Below are 20,925 nucleotides of genomic sequence, written 5' to 3'. Positions count from 1 at the left end.
CACACTGTCTAGAGCAATATGTATGTCATGATCTTTGATTGGGTGTTATTATTTAATATGGCAAATGGGGAGCCATCCATAGGAATGCATGCTCCCAGCCTGTTGCAAATTCCCTTTTCTGTAATGTTAGGTCTCCCAAACATGGTGGATGATCAGGTGTTCCTTTCTGCTCCCCTTCATTTTTGATCAGGCATTCCTCACTCTTTGACATGTGTAACTGATCTGGACCGATTATATAATACAACTATTAAGGAATGTGTGTGGGCCCATGGCTGTGTTCCCTAAAAGTGGCCAGTGTTCTGAATTCATCAAACTCTTGGTAATTTTTTAAATCATTGTGACAATTACATCTGCAACTTGGGTGGAATCTACATACACACAAACACTGCGAAAATGTTTTTTAAAATTTTGTTTTGAAAAATACATTGAATTTTGCGTAGCTCGCTGTCACCATCTAGTGCCACATTTGTATATTGCACTCTACAACACATTTGAAACGTTTTATTTGCAGCTGTGTAGCTAGCTGAGTCTTAGGACTGAAGGAGATTTGAATCAACTAAATGGAACCATTACTGTAGTCCATAATACATTGTAGTGCATGTGGGTAGCTTTGGCTCATGAACATGCAATATTCCCTTCCTTGTTAACTTCAGTCTCTTGCGTCATTCGTAATCAAAACCTTATTTACTACTCTTTGATTCTTCACCATCACTTACCTACTTTGACAGGGAGTTTGTGTTGCAGCCCCTGCTCAGAATAGCATTTGCCTTGCAGTGTTGTTCTAGAGAATGTCCCTTACCCCAGAGTGCCTTGCATTGCTGTTCAGACCCCGAAAGCTTTTAAAGAAGCTGTCAAATTAGAAATGGCAGTGCCAGATGGAAATGCTGCACCTACTGTGACTTGCTAAATTCAATAAAAGGTTAATGGTACTTTTCGTATTGTATTGGCAGGTTTGGTGATGACTGTTGTCAACCCCACAGCATGAGAACAGTAGAGCCATTAATAAATTACATAGTACTGCCAGTGTGCAATACTTTACAGATATATTCTCATTCTTCCACTTGCTCTTATGTGGAGGTGGAATGTGTCATGAAACCTAAATTTGCAGTTGGTCACTATGCTTCCTTTAATAACAATACCATACATCATTTAACCCTACACTTTTCTCGACTTTGGAATCACTTCATACTTTCAGTTAACCACATAACAGTCCTATAGGGCAGGGATTATCAACCTTTTGGGGCAGATTTGCAGACTGCATGGTGACCCTAATTTCAGTGGTGGGAACGGACCGTTAGGGTGCCACAAAAGGCCTTTGCTTGAGTCTGAAGATGAAGCTTCTGTTAAGGCCACCTAGTATCTTCATTGGGGGGATTTGAATTGGGAACTTCCTGAGTTGCATTAAAAATCAAATGGAGTCTTATATAGGCCGTCCATGCCAAAGCTCATTGTTCAGAATTCAATAATTATTACCATTTGAGTACAGATTCTCACATTATCTGAATCACATAAACAAGGATCCCCTGGGATTTTCTGCTCACTGATTGATTGATTGATTGATTGATTGAATCAGGATTGTTAAATAAGATGGAAGGAAAACTGGTGTAGAAATAACTTTTGGCATAACCTGGAGTGTAGCAAATTTTAATGCAAGTTTGGAGCGAAGGGGGCTTGTGATTTTAGATGGTAAGAGAACCTCTTCTAGCTCAGTGTTTCCCAACCGGTGTTCCGCGGCACACTAGTGTGCCGCCGGACGTTGCCTAGTGTGCCGTGGAAGTAGTGGCGTAGCGTGGGGGGTGCCAGGGGTGCCAGTCGCACCGGGCGCAACATCTGCGGGGGGCGCGAGTCCAGAGGGAAGGGACAAGTTCCTTCCTCCGCCGGGCTCCCCGCCGCCACCGCCAGCCTTGCGCCCTAGCGCGCGCGCCCCCCGCCGCCGCTGCGGCTGCGCTCCACTCACTGCTCGCAGGAGGAGCAGCCACTGCAGCAGCGCTGACACCGCCACCGACGCCTGGCCGGGCACGGGCAGCCTCCGCTCCCCGACGCCGACGCCATCCCCTTCCCCCTTTTTTTCCAGAGCTGGGGGAGGGGGAGGTTTTAAAAGGGGGTCTTGCATTGGCGATCCTGCAGCACTTTGGGCCGCACGACGCGAGCGCGCAGCACGGATCAGCCACGACCCCACCCCGTGCATTTCCCAGGGAAAAGTGCTCCACATGGGAGGCGCGTTTCCCCTTCATTCCCTCTCGTGCAAATCCTCCTTGGGTTCCCTCCCACGTCTTTCCTCTCCCTACCTCACAAAAGCCTCACCTCGTCGCCTCCTCGCTGCCTCTCGCCTCCGCAGGAGCGTTTCCCTCCGCGGAAGAAGGAGCAGGGCGCTTTTGCAACTTTGCCTTCCCCGCCCCACCACGGAGCACATTTTCCTCGCCCCCCCAACCCCCGCATGTAGAATAGAAGCCCTCCAGCCTCCACGGTGCACAAACTCTCCCCTCTGCAATGAAGCGCTTTGTTGCATATCTTTGGTGAGGTTTTTAGGCAGTCTTGGTGCACCTTAAATCAGCGCTAATTGCGCCTGGACGCAGTATTTACTTCTGAGTAGGCCCCCTTCTCCCCCCCCCCCCCGTAGCACCTGACGTTGCTATTAGTATCATCAGGTTTGTTTGTTGATAATTTAATTGTTTTAAAAGCATCATGCTAAAGAGCTCTCTCCCACCCCCAGACCCTTGGGCAAAACAGAAACACACACATACACAAACACAGAGATTGAGCCCTGCAGGTTTTATGAAATGAATGGATTCTGAATGCCTGTTTCAGTGGCTTGTCCGCCTTAGGCTGCTGGGCCAGACACCTGTTACACGGTGCAGTCCGTAAGCTGTGAGCGCTGCTACCTGCCGCCGAGACCACGTAACGACAGTCTTGAAAGACCTACATTGGCTCCCAGTACCTTTCCGAGCACAATTCAAAGTGTTGGTGCTGACCTTTAAAGCCCTAAGCGGTTTCGGTCCAGTATACCTGAAGTAGCGTCTCCGCCACCATCGTTCAGCCCAGACACTGAGATCCAGTGCCAAGGGCCTTCTGGCAATTCCCTCACTGTGAAAAGTGAGGTTACAGGGAACCAGGCAGAGGGCCTTCTCGGTAGTGGCGCCCGCCCTGTGGAATGCCCTCCCATCAGACATCAAAGAGATAACCATTACCTTCTATGCTGTTACTATTTTTTTATTTTTTTTTACATAAGTAAAAAGTGACTTTTCCCCATCTGGCATGGTGGTGTGCCTCGAGATTTTTTTCATGAAACAAGTGTGCCTTTGCCCAAAAAAGGTTGGGAAACACTGTTCTAGCTAATGCTTTCTCATCCTTCCATCCTGGAAGTACTTGATTAAAAGGTACCTTTGCTTGGGATGCCTTCCTCAAAAAGCATTTGCTTGTTGTGGTTATTCAGAGTCATGGAGAGCAATTGCATATGATCATACCCATTGTTCTTGTTGCTGTTACTACTACATCATATCTTCCATAGTTGGCTGCTAGTATTGAAAGAAGTCCTAGAATTGTGCTCTGGGAAACGGTTTTCCATTAGACCCTTCATCCTTGGCAGGCTTTTAAGGGAAAAGGAAAGTGATGAGCACAAAGAAGAAACGTGTATAAGAAAGGGGAGATGCACTTGGAACTGGAAAAATAGGAACTAAGGCAATAAGAGGAGGAGACTGGGTCCTACCCACACCATGTATAAATGGTGATGCACATGCTATTTCTGCCCTTTTCAGCAATTTGTATTTCTGGATGCCTAGAATTTAGCAATCCCTGTCATAACTCTGAATAGTCACCATAGCAGTTGTAGATTTTGTTATTACAAAAATAGGAAATTGCTTCATTGTGTGCCTAAAATCCCTCATTAGTCATCGTCACATTGATTTTGAGAGATAACTTCTTCATTCTTTTGCCCAAGTAATGACAGAAATGTTTCTCTTAATTTCAGGCTAAATTAACTTTTTGACTGAAGGGGTAGCTTTACATTGTAGTGGTGATATTTCAGAGAATTGCTGGATAATTTTTTTTAACTCCATGCTGAATTGTACCTTTCTTAAAAATTCAATTTAGCTAATTTCTTTCCAAATTATTTTGCTTTGTTTAAATGTCAGTGGAAGACATCTGTAACCCAGTTAATCTGTCAGGAACAAGTAATGTGTGAAACATCTATGATATCTGAGCAACTACGTATTTTCCAGTTGGCCCAGTAGAATGCACCTGGAATTCTTCTAAATGCTTTTTCTAACTTTGCACAAATGTTCTACATTAGCAGTAACTTTTATGTTGGTCTAAGTCTATTACTTATTTTTTTATTAAGGGGAGAGAGTGAGTGAGCCTATTGCAGCTTCACATCTTGTAGCTTTAATAAGTGCTACTGTGGTATGGCATATCCTGTGAGCCGGTTGTTGTCTCTAAAGTTTTATTATACATCTTTTCAATAATTTTACTCTTAACCTTTGAGAAGAAAGCATTTTGCTGCACTTTATCCCTGCAAATTATACTAACGGTGTTGGAATGTGAAAAAGAGAAGTTGAGAGAAGGCAAACAACAACAAAATAATTTAGAAGAAAAGTTTTGTGGACTTGACTAATCTTATTGAAAATTTAATAGCAGCAGAGCACCAGGAAATAGTGTCATCATAAATGCTGTTTCATAGACTCTCTCTACCACCAGAAAGTGAGCACCTGCCAATCTCTGTCATGCCCCCTAATGTAACCCCCCCTTTTTTTTAGTCTGGAAAAGAGTGTGCTTTGTAATGAGTGTCTTAGGTTTGCTTGTTGATATGTTACTGATTACACATCATTTGAGCTAGCAAAGCTAAGTCTTCATATAGCCTTATTTTTCTGAAGATGAAAACAGTTCTGGAAGCGACTTTCCTTGTTGACAATACTGTGGTTACTAACAATCTAGCCTTTTTTTGTAGTACCTAACCCAGGGAAAGTATCCCCACCCCCAATAAAATCCTGGGAAGGAAATGACTTCATTCTCTTGAAGTTGGCAACTAGAATTCAAGAAATGATATAAAAGTCAGTGGCACAACTAACACAGCACACTGTCAGAAGCCAGAAGGACTCCCACTGTGCCACCCACACAAACCCCATCCACTCTGGAGAGTCAAGAGAACCCCTAGAACAGCATTCAGTGGGGGGGGGGGGCATTGTTCCATCTGGCAACCAGAAATGCTTGTGCTAATTGAGCCATCAGTGACAGCAGTTTTAGGAGAGATACCTCTATGCAAGTACCTCCGTTGTTTTTCATATTACCATGACCCTCACTCTTTCAATATGTGGGTAAACACGAGTCTTCATTTTGCTGTTGATACAGAAAGTGAAATTTTGGATCGCAACACTTGCTGGCCCTTCACCACAGTTGAGCAATGGGAATTGGGCCACTAGATTGCTCATGCCCTTGCTGTCTTTAGTCATCATTTGGCATTTCATTTGTCTCAGTATGCATGTGGCTGCTTTTTATTTATTTTATTACATTTACACTCTTTGTTTCTTTAGTCATGGCACCTGAGGCAGTGTTTAGTGTGGCACACATGTATTTGTGGGGAGCTGGATTTTGGCACAGTTAAGTGCATGAATAATGCCCTGTCTTTATTCAGGAATTGTTTGGCTGCTCAAAAGGAATTATACCCAATACAAGTGTAATTTGCGCTCTTGATGTAACTCCTTGCTGGGCAAGATCTATGAGTCTTTGTTTATCGCGTTACTTTGGAAGTTAGGAATCCTAGATGTATAGGTAACTTTTGGGTTCTGCAAACACAGCATCTCCGCAGTGTTCGAAATTAGCCAGGCACCAGGCGCATTTTGCATCAGGCTTTTGACCACTTGCGACCAAGTCTAGTTGCCTAAGCACCATGAAGGCGCCTGACATCTGCACCATTTGGAGGTGCATGCCTAGGGATCATTGGATCTGGTTTGTTTTCACACAAATACCCTATGCTGTAGAATTCTTTCAGTTATATTTTATCTACACAATTGGAAAGAATTTCTGGAACCAAAATGCTTTTTCTGTTCAGCTTGAGCAGGAGAAGTTGCCATTAAGAAAAAGAGGTCGGAATAGGCCAATATCTATGTGGACTGTCCCTGGATCAGTGACTTTTCTTCTTTGAGTTCTCAAAGCTCTTAACCAAGCTCAAGGTTGTCATCTGAACTAACCAGATGTTTAATTGAGAATCAATCAAAGTCAGCCCATCCTTTGAAAAACAAGACTTTAGAGCCGCCTTGCCAAAAAATGGCAACTAGACATTCTGTTTTGGTGACTGTAACCTTGGTTTAGGGACGTGGGTGGCGCTGTGGGTTAAACCACTGAGCCTAGGGCTTGCTGATCAGAAGGTCGGCGGTTCGAATCCCCGCAACGGGGTGAGCTCCCGTTGCTCAGTCCCTGCTCCTGCCAACCTAGCAGTTCAAAAGCATGTCAAATTGCAAGTAGATAAATAGGTACTGCTCCGTTGGGAAGGTAAACGGCGTTTCCGTGTGCTGCTCTGGTTGACTAGAAGCAGCTTAGTCATGCTGGCCACATGACCTGGAAGCTGTACTCCGGCTCCCTCGGCCAATAAAGTGAAATGAGCACCACAACCCCAGAGTCGGCCACGAATGGACCTAATGGTCAGGGGTCCCTTTACCTTTAACCTTTTTTAAGTAGCCATTTGGTACCTAGCTTATATATCTGAAGTTTCCAGCACTACATCTGCCATAATGCCAGAGCTATCGTTTTGACTAGGGGTGGGGAACCTAAAGCCCTCCAGATGTTATTAGACTCCAGAGCCCATTAGCTGCAGGCTGTGTCCAATGCTTTGGTACGATGGCTGTTGTAGCCCGACACTGTCTGCAGGGCCAGAGATTCCCTGCGCCTCTTTCTAGATTGTAAAGATTCTAATAAAGCACATTACTCCTGTGTGTTGGTACAGTGCCATAGACACTCTTGACACAAGTGAAGTACAAACTGTAATGACACATGAAGAATGCATAAGTCAGGCATTTCTAAATTGCCCTATATGTGAATTTGCGTGGCTTTTCTTCTGCCACCCTTTGTTCCCCCCTGTTCTTTCTAAAGGCTACATTAATCAGCATATGTTAGTTGACACAAGCAGGGAGGGGGGGACCTTGCCTGAAGCAGAACGGGTTCATCATCCTATGACAAACAAGTCCGGCAGTACTGCTGGATAGAACAGCAGCCCTTTGCCTCTGTCGTCAAGCCAGCTTGCACACTGATACAGCAAGCTCCAGGAGACTCCAGTGCAAAGCTCTGAGATTCGCCTGGATTGCCTGAAGTATTTTTGCTGCATGTGGGGCTACCAGTAGTAGATAATAACAAGAAACAGGCTGCTGTTATTTTCTTTCAAAAAGAGAAGATTTAAAACTTAAAGATGCCTGCAAAGAACCTGAAAAGCACCAGGTGGGATAATTATTTTGTCTCCTTTTGGTTTGGAAAAATGGTTGAGCTTTAATGTCAGATGATCATTGTGTGAAATTGTGACAAACATGTTCCCAGTGTAACATTTTGGAATTTGTTAGACAGTGCAAAACAAACACAGCACAGGTAAGATGGCAAACATTTATGTAGGAGGCAAAACGCGTAGCAGATTTCATGCTTCTTTTGATGACAGAGCAATCATTTTACGCCGTAAAATATCCCTGCAACAAATGCTTCCTTCTGTTTGATCTTGTGCTGAACATGAGTAATGTTTTGTTTCATTGCAATGAAAATGGTGTTAAATGTTGCCAAGGTTTTTCTGCTTTGCATTTTTGCCTGGGAAATGAAAATTGGGTCATGGGGGAAATGAACATGGTGGGGTGTTTCAACAAACTAATACAGAGTATATGCTAATAATATTTAAAAATAAAACTTGATAGATAGATTTCTAGTTCTCATGTTTCATTCCTTTTAATTGAATGTTTTACACTTGGAGCAGTGATTCATTACATTGTTTACAAGTGGTACAGCATTCTTGTCTTCAGAAATACACCGCTGCAAGTGGTCTGTGAGTTACTTTGCATTTTGATTTAACAATCTTATTAATATAGTTGTACACTGTTATGAAAAAATAAATATTTTTAAAAGCTATATAAAGTGAATAGCTTATGATTGTTTAGCGTTCTTTTTAGATTCCTAGAATATGCCTGTTGTGAATGAATGCTTTGTGTGGAGCTGTTTATAAATCACACAGTTTCTCTGTGAAAGTAATCTTTTGTGAGAAACAGCTGGAGAAACATGGGTCAGATGTTTACTGCAGTAGATATCTTGGTGCAAGTGGTGGTGGTACTTCTGATTTGTATTGATCCTCTCTCTTCATTGTTGAAAACATAACAGGGAATGCATATTTTAAATACCAAATCAGAATTTAATGCTACACAGGCTTAGTGTTTGTTTATCACAAACTGGATAAAGTGCTCAATTTGTAGAAATGTTAAATGTGAAATATCCTGTCGGATCACTGCTGGATCTCTTCCAGATTTTTTGATCCACTGTGACCAGCTTGTTTATAGAATCTAGAAAGCTCCTTGGCGACAGTTCCGTTGTACATCCTAAAATCCTAATTGGTAGCTTAGAATTCTGTGAATCCTAGACACACAGCACAGATGTTTCAGTTTGTTTTTTAATGAAGGTTACATAGTTGTAATGCATCAGTTGAAACGGATACACATCTTCCCTCCAGATTGCAGTAACTCTATTGGGAGCCCATCCCTTGTATCTGGTAATTGTTGGTGAAATGTGATGCTTTCTTGCTGTCTAGTGCTGCCTCCCCCAAAGTGGTTCTGCCCAGATGTTTTGGACTGCAACTCCTGTCATCCTTGAACATTGACCATGCTGACTGAAGCGGATTAGTTACCGTCCCAAACATATGGAGGGCAATAGATTGGGGAATGCTGGTCTAGAGCCATTGTTATTATTGAAGCTTTTCTCCCTGTGAAGAGAATCCAGTGTGGATTATCTTGCATTTTAGAAAGTTACAGCAGAACCTCGACTTAAGTTACCCTCGGGTAACATTAATTTCGGGTTGCAAAAGCGGCAAACCCGGAAGTATTTTTCTGGGTTTCGCCACTTGGCATGCGAAGAAGCACTCCACGTGCCATGTGCATGCGCAGAACAGGCACCTCCGGTTGTGGAAACCTTGGGATCTGACTGGAGCTCCAGAACGGATCCCGTCTGCAAGCTGAAGTACCACTGTATTGCAGCCATTGAGTGCCTTCTATCAGAAGTCGCTTAATCAGGAAAATTTTTGTTTTTCTCCCAAATGTAAGGTACTATCCCACAAAGTCATATTTAGTGCAGACCCATTGAAATAAATGAACTTAAGTCCATATATTGCAATGGGTCTAGTTTGACATAACATTGGAGATCATGCACACTGACCATGTCTGTAGTAAAATGGAGTGGGATTTTTAAAAAAATGATAGCCTAAGTTTGTAAGTTTTTCATATGAGCATTGCTCTGGGTCCTTTGCAGCACAACTATAAATTTTGGCTTGGCCTTTGCAGTTCAACATAATTACTGAAATTATATGTTTAAGGAAGAAATACTTTGGGCATGCACATCTGTTTACTTGAAGCATTTGGCACTTTTATCGAAATAGTTTTGATGGTTTGTGTTTTCGTGCTGTGTACTACCTGTGAATTATGGATTCTTGGGTATTTTATATATATATATATATATATATATATATATATATATATATATATGCAGGTTTTGGTGTCCTCGGGTGTCTTCCCGTGTAAAAGTTGGGGTGTCTAGGCGACGTTTCGACGAGGTCTCACTCGTCATCTTCAGGCTGGTGTTTTTGGCTTCTTGTTACTGGAACAGAGCAGGATCTCAGTGCTCAGTGTTTGAGTTCCTATAAATACTGTTGAGGAGGTGTGGTGTATAGCCTCCAATGTTCTGGGCAGAGAGGAAGTTCCCAGGCTAGTGTGCCTTTTCTTCTTTTGTTCCTTAATTGCTTGAGGGATGTCTTGAGTGATTTCTTGAGTGATATCCTGAGTACCACTTAGGTGGGTCATTAGGTGTGGATTAGTTGCTAAAGCCTTTGTGTCTTGACCTCTTGAACTTTGTGCAGAGTTTTTCTGAGAAGATGGCTCTACTGCACTTAGTTGTGCTCTGGCTTGGCTTCGTGTATAGGGGCGAGCTGTGGTTTTGTGGCCTGTGCCAGCCAGATCTGTGTAGGGATTGCAGGGGGGTGCAGCATCCGGAGGTGCCACCATGGTTTGGCTACTGGATGGTGTCTGTAATTTATCTGTGGAGAGGGTCTGGGTTTGGGTCTGGTGTGGTTGATTGGTGATGGCGTTCTGTGTGCCTCTGGATCTGGTGTCAGTTTTTGTGGGGAGGGCTAGACCCATCCCTCAAGCAATTAAGGAACAAAAGAAGAAAAGGCACACTAGCCTGGGAACTTCCTCTCTGCCCAGAACATTGGAGGCTATACACCACACCTCCTCAACAGTATTTATAGGAACTCAAACACTGAGATCCTGCTCTGTTCCAGTAACAAGAAGCCAAAAACACCAGCCTGAAGATGACGAGTGAGACCTCGTCGAAACGTCGCCTAGACACCCCAACTTTTACACGGGAAGACACCCGAGGACACCAAAACCTGCATTCCTGTACCCGTGAAAATCTACGAAAGCATATATATATATATATATATTCATTCTTTAAGCCATCCCTACAACAACATTTTGGAACAATTAGTTTCTAGACATCTGTTTTTCAAATTCAACATCTGCTAAATGCAGTTAAACTGTTAAATCTTTTGAGATTCCAGTTTCCATATTTGGTCTAAAGAAGAGAGCACTGAAAACTTCAATAAGCTTATTTGAAGGCCATCTTTTATAATTATGTGAGGTGCAAGGTGGACCCTGTTCTCATTCTACATAGTATGGGGTCTGAATTTGTGTTAAAGGGATACTTCTGAAGTACTCGGGACAGCAGTGAGAATAAATATTTGCTTCTACTGTTACTGTTATAAAACCCAAGAAATATATGTCTGTTTCATGTTATCTTATTACTAATGTGTTTTGAAATGGCTGAGTTATTTCTGTATGCCGGCTAAAAAGCTGGGGAAAGTCTCCTGATGAATGTTTGGATAATTATCTGCTTGCTTGCTTAAATAACACCCTTTGGAAGTAACAAACCAATTCTGTAGTCCTATAATAGCTATTGTTAAACTAAATACAGTGTGTGCTGTTTAGTCGTTTCCTAGCCGTTTTTGTTTTTAACAAATGTTTTGAAAGCAGCAGTATTATTTACCCCTAAATTATCATATATCGTAATGATTCATGATGAATGTATATTAATCTCCTACATTCCTGCCCATGTATCTGCATTATTTAATATAGCCTGGAGGTACTTTATCTGAACTAACTGCTTGCCATATGTGTTAAACCTTTCCAGTGACAACTTTTGTTTGTTTGGGTATACATTGTGAGACATTTGCATACAGGTATTCTAGGGAAGCGTGTTTCTATCTGGGACAAGTTCAAATCTTGATATGCAGTGAGCTCCATATTTTTTGACAGGGATGTCAAAAAGGACACTCATACACCATTACACAGATTCTGATTGAACTAAGCAAAAAACGAAGTGCCTGAACTTCTGGCTTCATTTCTCTGAACTGTGTGGGTGCCCTTTGCTCTATTGGACAGTTTCTTATTGATGTCCAGTTGTAACATCCAGTCACGGTACAGTGAGGTGTTGAAAATTGCATATCCGCCATGTTTCCTTTTATGTATGAGGAATTGAGTGACACTTTCGTAACAAACTGTACCTTGGGATCTGTGTGCGTATCACAAATGTGTGAAAGCTCAGAATATGTGTTCCTTTTGTAGAATTAAACATGGTAAGAATCTTGGTTTCCATTCTAAAGTAAACAACCGTTTATCTTCCACTTAGGCTTGAAAGCATGTGGCTAAATGCCTTGTAGTCCCAGAAGCCAGAGCAGGGCTTAATAGCTTTTCCAGTTCTTGTGAGAGTTTCAGTGTTCCACATAGCTTGGTGCCCTTTCACGCGAATACTGGAGGCACAATAAATTGGCAACCTAAGTAAGCAGTGGTGCAGAATAGAACTCATTGGTGAAGAATTTTGTGACGGAACGTTTTGGGTTTACCCAGGATATACATGGCATATGCCCCACAATGTATCTTATCCCTTGTTAACTTCAAACTAGGAATTAGGTCCTAGCAAATATTTTGTTCCGTCCACCACCACCCCACTGGGATTCCCAAGGTAGAATGGATAGTTTTTTTCAGCTTGGCTTGTGATGATTAATCACTTGCAATAACCTAGCACTTGAAGACAGTTTCAAATGACTAGGTTGCTGTAAATAGAAACAGTATACATAACTGGGCTACTCAGTCTTTAATTGGTGGCCTCTGTCTAGTAACTGTAATCTGTGTGTGTTCATGCACATTAAGTAAGCCTTCTTTCAGCCAACCAAGATAAATGGGTTAGGTAGGGATATGTGCTTGATAGACCTACAGTTATGTGAGCTCAAACTCAGTAAAGCTTGGTGTCTTGAATCTGGAACGCTCAGTTTAGTGTATACAGAGTGCTTAACTCTTTCAGGACTAAAGTTTTGTAGTCTCATCCCCCTTCCAGAAACAGGATAGGCATTTCTAGTTCTGTGTTTTTTGGACATACAGGCAATGATTGCTTTACATGCATCCAATTGATGTGTGAATGTGCACATGTGCATTGTGGTGACCTGGAAGAGGCTGGAAAAGGGGGTGTAATGGGCTTATGCACACTCCATCATTGCACACCATGACCCAGAAAGCAAACCCCCACCCCCCAAATTGGGGGTTGCATGTATACATGAAAAACGACTCTAGCCAATCTTGAAGGGATAAGAGATGTGTGGGCTACTGATTTGGGACCAAGCTGCTGTTCCTCTCAGGAGGAGCAATATATAGGCACTCATATATCTTTTATCTCTAGGCAAAAAGTAGCTTTGGGATGAGAGTTTTCCATTGGAGGAAATGGCACAAGGGGAAAGGATTAAACCCCATCCCCTGGATTGGGCCTACTCACACAGGCTACTATTGTTGCTGAGTTGTTGTTGTTGTTTTTTTAAAAAAAGTTCAGAAAAACAGATGCAACCATCTGCAATATAAACATTGCATATCGCCATATTTCTTCTAGAATGGCCCCAAATATGACTCTGGTTTGGGGCTGTGATCAGCTTACTTTCAGGTTCCTTTCCAGGTTTACAAGGATATGGTCTTGCTTTATTGCCACATATGCAGCTCCCACAATGGCTGTGAAATGAATACTTAGTCATAAGTGAGATAAGATTTGTCTCATTTTTTTCTTCTTCTTTTTGGTATTGGGATTTTGTTTTTCCTCTCTTTGAGGGATAGTGGCATATGGAGGAAGACCCAAGTTTCAGGTTTTGACTTAAAATCTCCTTTGGAGGAATTCGTGGTGTTTAAAAATCACTTGCTTTTAGAACGTTGAAAGAAACTTGGGTTGTAAATTTATTTTGGGAAGTTCATGCAAAGGCAGCATTGCTGCTGAGGGCATCCTCATATATATTTGCATGCTCCACAATGGGATTAATATTGGTGGATCCACATTGCCCAAAGACATTTTGAGTTTAATGGTGTAAAAGGCCTTAAAAAGTGGAGATGTTACCTAATTATTGCATGTGCATTTTTTATATTGCTGTTTCTCTCAATTGGAAGCCATACTTCAGAATTATGCTTTGTAATTTTTGGCCAGTTATTCATGGCCAGTGCCATATGTAGGAGGAAGTCATAATGTATATCAGGGCTGTCCAACAGGTCGATTGCGGGGTGTCCCTGGTCGATCCTGGTCGATCTTTGAACCCCCAGCAAAAAGCCGCCCCCCCCCAAATACAACTCTGACAATGGGTAGGTCACTGACAGTTTTTTAATACTGTGAGTAGATCGCAGGCTCTTGGAAGTTGGACGCCCCTGATGTATATGTAGCTGACTTCAATATATAATAATGATCCAGATTCTTCCCCTCTTCCCCCTCTTTATTTTTGCCCACACATAAATTATCTATAGCTAAGTGTGTTGCTGTTGTTTTCTTGTTTAGTTTGCATTTTTTTTTTCAAATTCTGTTAATCTGTTTCCCCCCTGAACAGAATAAAAGGGGTCTTTCAGAAACCAGCAAAGATGAATATGGTGAAAAGGATAATGGGTCGACCCCGGCAGGAGGAATGTAGCCCTCAGGATAATGCTCTTGGATTGATGCATCTGCGGCGACTCTTCACGGAATTGTGTCATCCACCTCGGCACATGACCCAGAAAGAACAGGAAGAGAAGCTTTACATGATGCTCCCCGTTTTTAATAGGGTAAGCCCATCTGAATTCACATCTGCTTATTGGCTCTTATTATGTGGGTTCTAAACAAGCTGGGTTTTTTTTCTTAAATGGAACATGGAGAGCATGGGGTAGGGAGAGGGGCAGGAGGGAATGGATTAAAAGTTAAGTAATGGAATGCCAGTTTTTGCCTTCTCTTCATCTAAATCAGTGTAATATCACAATGTGTACATTGCCTGCCATAACAACTTAACTTCCTTACGCTTGGATCAAAATTCCCCAGTGGCCACCTCCAAGTTTGTTACGTCCAGGACAAATTATATGTGGAAGTGATCTAACAGCAATGTCATGATTTTTTAGTAGATTTGAGTTTTCCCATGAATACAGAGAATTTGAAAGTGGGTGTATGGGACAGATACTGGGCTGAGAATGACTGAAATTTAAGTCATCACTGTTTCTGAATTGGGGTTGAACCTTTTGAACCTAAATCAAACCCTCGAATAATAGAGGTGGAAGGTACCTCAGAGGTCATTTAGTCCAACCCACTGCCAACCTGGAAACAAACCGCTTCAGCATCCATGATCATCCAGATTTTGCTTACAAATCCTAATCATAGATTGTCTGCACCACCTGGGCCATTCTGTTCCACTTTAAATATGAAAGTCAGCTTAAATACTATGACCATTTCCCCGCCAGGAAGAGGATTTTGTATAGAATCTTGGTCACAAGTCTTAGCTCCTTTGTAATAGTCCTGAATACAGTTCTGAATTTCCCCCCAAGAGTTTTCTACAAAAATATGTATTGATTATGGGTGTGTGTATGTTGCTTATCAGGTTTATGTGGTTCAAGGTTTCCTGTACTGACCACTGAAGAGTCCCTCCTGCAGCAGCCCCACAGTTGCTGGCATTGAATTTCATGCACTTATCTGCATGCAGTTCCTTGTCCCTAGGGCTGCCAGGTTAGTGCTTAAATACAAGGCTTATGAAGCCGTTTATGTATTGTGATAAGATCAGGTCTTGTATTTAGGTAGTTGAGTGAGAGCTGTATGGCAGAGGAGAATCGCAGTGCTCCATTTCCTTTCTGCATTAGCCATAGAAACTGAGTGGGCTGCCATAGTGCCATAGCAGGGTGGATACCTCTGTGTCTCTCTTCTTGCCAGCCCTTGGCAGAGTACTAATTTTTGTTTTAGGCTAGTAACTTCTGTGGATTTATTTATAAGGCTGTTGTAACAGGGTGAATTGAGTTTTGCTTTGCTTTTTAAATCAAGGGCATTTTAGCTCCACAAGGAAAGAAGCTGATGTAAATCATAAATTTTAAATCGAGTTTCCAACTTCGTAATTCACATATTTTATGAATGACCATGTATACCATGTAATAATTAAAGTGTATCTGCTTGCAACTACTAGGGACATAACCCCAAATATTTGCTCATGCAGCCCATGAACTTTCTGCATACATCTTCTTAGGAGAGCAAATTTGAAATTAAGGATTACTGTTTGGTTTTCCTCTATACATCTTTAAGGACACCAAATATGAGTTTGAAGATTAATCCACAGAACGTTGTACAGGAAAGCACTGGTTTACTGAGCAGCACGTTGTTGATATTAACTTTGGTTTCATTGTCAATTTATTCATAATCTTCATTAAAAAAAAATCTGTTTGTGGCTTGCCACTTGTGGTTTTACTGTGGGGAGACAAATCCTGAACTTTGGCTAAGACGTAATGCTGAGCCAAACAATGGCGTAGCTCCGAGTTGTGTGGCAGTTGCAGGACTGGAGGAGGACTGAAGTGGTTCTGATTTTTATCTTGCTCATTCACACGTGGGTATTGTTTACCTTCATGCTACATGTGAACTGGGTCCTTGTCAAACTGCGTAATGCGTGGAAAGGTCTCAGGAGGCTTGTCATCAAACAATCCATGTTGCATCTTTAGTAAAATTGTTGTGTTTCTGAACTCTTCTAAAACCGTTCCATTTATGTAATTGTAGATTATTTTTCTCTGACAGAGCCTTTCATACAGTTGGGTGCTCTATGGGGTGATTTTGGATTGGATAGCAATGAGCTAAAGCGGCAAGGATGTGTGTGTGTGTGTGTGTGTGTAAGTGTAAAATGTGGACATTGTACTGAAAAGGTCTCTGCCAGTAAACAATGCTTTGGTTCATAACGTGTTGTGTTTTCTTGTCACTGCTTTCCTTGCACAATCCTGAATACTTAATGATGCATTTTAATGTTCCTGAAGAGTGGCATAATTGTGTGCATAGTATGAGGGTGCTGAAATGATAGGCTTGTGGGTTTTTTGTTTTTATTAAAAAATAAAAGCCTCAAAGTTTCTTAAGTGAAAGTGATTAGCTTCAAATATATGGCATGTGTTTACTCTCTTACTGTAAGAACTGCAGCAAAGTGCTTTTGATTTAAAGATAGAGAAGATCAATATGATGAAATATGGAAAATAAGCATGCCCTTCCTCCCCAGGAGCACCTTGTAGGTTGCAAATGAGTGAGGAGGAGGAAGACTATTTCAAAGCCCAGACTTCCATTTTTGTTGGATCATGTTTCAGACAGATCTAGGTGGTTGCTTCTGTTATAACAAAGTTATTTTCCAAATTACTGTGGTGTATTTATTACATTTTGCTGTTCAGTATATTGGTTTTCTCTGAGTGGTGCATGATCAAAAGCCATAGACAGCCTTAGTGTAAGTGTAGGAACACTTGTATTTGTTGGTTCCTGTAAAGTTGGGGGTTTTTTTGTTCCTAGCTATATGGAATGTATTTTCCACAACCACCAAGTATAACCAAGTCCAGCTGCAGGTTTTACTGGATAATACGTTTTATTTTATTTTTTCCAATAATGTTTATTAAGTTTCTTACACATATAACATATACTGTAAAACAAATGAAACAAAAATAAAAAGAACAAGAGAGAAATAAAACAAATGACAACAAAGAAATATAAACAATATGAGTTGATTAATTAGTTAAACTTCCAACCTCATAAACATATTGCTTGACTTCCTCTAATCCTTCCCATCTGAATTTCCTTGTAACTGGAGGTAGCAGTTTTCCAATATCATTATTCTAATTATAATCAAATTTATTAACTTTTCTTAACATTATAGATCTCATTTATTTAATTAAATCTTAATTTAATCCTAGGCCTAATTGGTACTTTCAAGTAATTTCTAATTTTTAATATTACAATATTTATTCAAATAGTCTTTAAATTTCTTCCAATCTTCTTGATATTCCTCTTCTTTCTGGTCGCAGATTCTTCCAGTGAGCGATAATATGTTTTATTAGGGATTATGACAGGACAGTGAATGATCCTTGAATGGAGCAGGGAGTGGGATAAGTGGCAGAAGTGAGTCCCATTGAAGTTGACGGGGTTTACTTAGAAGCAAGTGGGTGTAGGATTGCAGCCTTAATCTTCAGTATACCCCCTAGGTCTTTGCACTCCCCACATATGCATAGGACCAAACTAAATAAGGCATAAATCATTTTATTTATAAGAGTATTTATAACCTGCCAACTCATTAAAAATTATTGTGGTGGTATACAATAAACTAATTATAAAGTTAGGAGCTAATAATAAAATGATAAAATCATAAAATATAGAACAAATGACCTACACTGAATCAACCAGATTCTCTAAAAATGCTTAGCAAGCTAAACTTTTCAGCAGGTCATGAAATATCAGAATTGTAGGTGTCTGTCTGATTTCAATAAGGGCAGTGTTCCAAAGCACTGGTGCCGCTAAGCTAAAAATGCTTTAGTTTGCACAGAAATTAAACAAACACGTGGTAGCAAAGAGATAGTCAGAGGGCCTTCCCCAGATGATCTCAGTATGCTGGTCAGTGTATAAGGGACAGGGTGGTCCTTCTGGTATGCCATTTTGGACTTCATACACTAACAGCAATAGTGTATACCTTGAACTTAGCAGATTTATATGGCAAGGAACTGTACAGTGGCGGCATTGCATATGTGCTGTATGGCACCCGTGAATGCATGGTATCTAACCATGATACTAACACCATCAAAATTACCTTTTCTCAGATGCTTAGAAATCTGGGAAAGTAGAGCGGTAGTATTGCCGAGCTGTAGACCCAGGATACAAGATACACTCATTAGGTGTTCATTTTGTATTTTCTAAACTTACCTTTACTTGTTTATTGTACTGTTTTCAAAACTATTTTTAGCTATAATAATAATAATAATAATAATAATAATAATAATAATAATAATAATAATAATTTATATGCCGTCCATCTGACTGGGTTACCCCAGCCACTATGGACAACTTCCAACAAATTAAAACACAGTATGACATAAAACATTAAAAACCTCCCCATATAAACATTCCTATGGTATGTTTGCAAATCACTTTGGGATGTGCGTCAAAGGCAATTCATGAATTAATAAATAATCAAGTAATAATAATTGTGTGAAATGTAAGGATGTGTAGCTTAGTGTTGCCTTTCTCTAGAAATTTTGGAAGCCAGACAGATAATACATACACAGAGAGGGGCAGCTAATGGCTCCTACTTCTGTATAAGTTCGCTTGCTGTTTCCTCTAGCTTTTTCTGCCTTTCTCCAGGGAAGCTTTTAGAATTCTCGCCAGGCAGAGCTTGACTAGACGTGGCTACTTTCTAAACTTATAAGTAAATCATGACATCGCATCTTACACAGGAGTAAACTCATAAATCGCGACTTACGCAGGGGTTCGGTTCCAAGGGCTCTGTGTATACTTGGACTGCCCCCACGTGGGCATCCTTACCGTTCCAGAACCGGCATCCTGAGTAGACCTTAAACCAGGGGTCAGCAACTTTTTTCAGCCATGGGCAGGTCCACTATCCCTCAGACCATGTGGTGGGCTGGACTGTATTTTGGGGGGGGGGGGAATGAATGAATTCCTATGCCCCACAAATAACCCAGAGATGCATTTTAAATAAAAGGACTTTTGTAAAAACAGGCTGATTCCTGGACCATCTGGGGGCCGGATTGAGAAGGCAATTGGGCCGCATCTGGCCCATGGGTTGCCTACCCCTGTCTTGTTGTTGTTTAGTTGTTTAGTTGTGTCCGACTCTTCGTGACTCCATGGACCAGAGCACGCCAGGCACTTCTGTCTTTCACTGCCTCCCGCAGTTTGGTCAAACTCATGCTGGTAGCATCGAGAACACTACCCTTGCCTTATACACACATATACCCCCAGCAAGGCAGAGAGCTTAAAAGCTCTTTCTGCACTGAGTACGCTTGGGCTAGACTGGGAAAAGACTCCTGCCAGCAACCCCAGAGACTGGCTTCCAGTCTTTGTAGTCAGTACTGAGCTTGATGGATCAGGGGTCAGAGCCAGTGCAAAACAGCTCTCTTTCTTCCTGTGACCCACAGATACAGACCCCTCCCTCACCCCTCCAACATGCAGTTGCAGCAGTCATCTGTGGGCTTTGGGTCACTTAAATGTTACATGGTTTTATTGTATTAAGCTGCATGTGACGTCTAACACCCCTAAAGGTCTGTGACAAGAAGGTTTCTCTTGAGACCCAGTGTCGAATTGGATACAAGGGAGAAGCCCAACTGCATCTCTGAGGGGAGGATATTCAACAATCAAAGTTCTGTTCAATGACTTTGCACTCTAAACATCTAATGCTCCAATTTAAAGAGGTGACTGGACTTGTATGTCTGCAAAAAATTATTTTCTAGGGGAGACTGTACTAAGATTATCGTTCTACCAGCATATTGATGGAATGGTGCCCCCTCTCCTCCCTTGCTGTTCCAGGGATTCTCATAACATCCCTCAAGCCAGTTTTGGGAGGTGCAAGAGGTGGCGCGAGAAGCTCTGTTGCACTTGCAGAAGTCCTTCTGCAGGGCTTCCACTGACGGGTCACTTTAGTTGAATCCTGCCATAAATTCTGTGGTGTTCATAGTATTTTCTTATCTGCAGGTATTTGGAAATGCACCCCCTAGTACGATGATAGAAAAATTCTCAGATCTCCTTCAGTTTACAACACAAGTGTCACGATTGATGGTGACTGAAATTCGGCGGAGAGCCTCTAACAAGTCTACAGGTAAATTCATACCATAGCACCTAGTTTATCTTTGTCCAATCAGAAGTTGAATATTCACATAACAACATTCTTCGAGAGAGGTGACTGACTCTTGGCTGTCACTGAAGATAGTAAATGATTCTCACCTGCCGTCATCAAAGTATGAATGGGACAAGCGTGTAATTAGACATGAGAGGAAAGTGAGTCTTGATTGTCTTAATGCTGATTATGCACTTCATAGCAAAACTGGATTCAAGATGGGAGTTTTTAAGCAGCTGGAACATGAGAAGGAGCAATTTGCTTATATATAGTATAAGTAGAAACTGGCTTTAATATTGTATAAGTAGAAACTGGCTTTAACATTGTGTTTGCTTATCTTCTGTTGTTTTTTTTAATTAACTCCAGAGGCTGCAAGTCGTGCCATAGTCCAGTTTCTGGAGATCAATCAGAGTGAAGAAGCCAGTAGAGGTTGGATGTTGCTTACTACAATTAACTTGTTAGCTTCATCTGGACAGGTTAGTTATGCATGAACAGAATCTGGTACTGTGTAGCGTGTACCTTTAAATGCTCTTAGAGGTATTTGTATT

At 41.5% G+C, this 20,925-nt stretch overlaps 1 protein-coding gene across 5 annotated transcripts in view; it reads left to right on the top strand.

Annotated features, from left to right (window-relative positions):
• The window catches only part of WDFY3 (WD repeat and FYVE domain containing 3), a 135,930-nt gene that overhangs the window by 14,152 nt on the left and 100,853 nt on the right, over positions 1-20,925 (top strand). For all 5 annotated transcript variants that reach the window (XM_077933798.1, XM_077933801.1, XM_077933799.1 and 2 more), the window contains exons 2-4: positions 14,126-14,336; positions 20,236-20,359; positions 20,744-20,853. In XM_077933798.1, the coding sequence (XP_077789924.1) occupies positions 14,157-14,336; positions 20,236-20,359; positions 20,744-20,853 (414 nt within the window). In that variant the 5' untranslated portion in view covers positions 14,126-14,156. The remainder of the gene's footprint in view (positions 1-14,125; positions 14,337-20,235; positions 20,360-20,743; positions 20,854-20,925) is intronic.

The sequence above is a fragment of the Podarcis muralis genome, chromosome 9 (assembly GCF_964188315.1).
Source record: "Podarcis muralis chromosome 9, rPodMur119.hap1.1, whole genome shotgun sequence".
In the NCBI taxonomy this organism is placed as follows: domain Eukaryota; kingdom Metazoa; phylum Chordata; class Lepidosauria; order Squamata; family Lacertidae; genus Podarcis; species Podarcis muralis.
The sequence above is the reverse complement of the archived record's forward strand: the minus strand, read 5'-3'. Positions and strand labels throughout refer to the sequence as shown.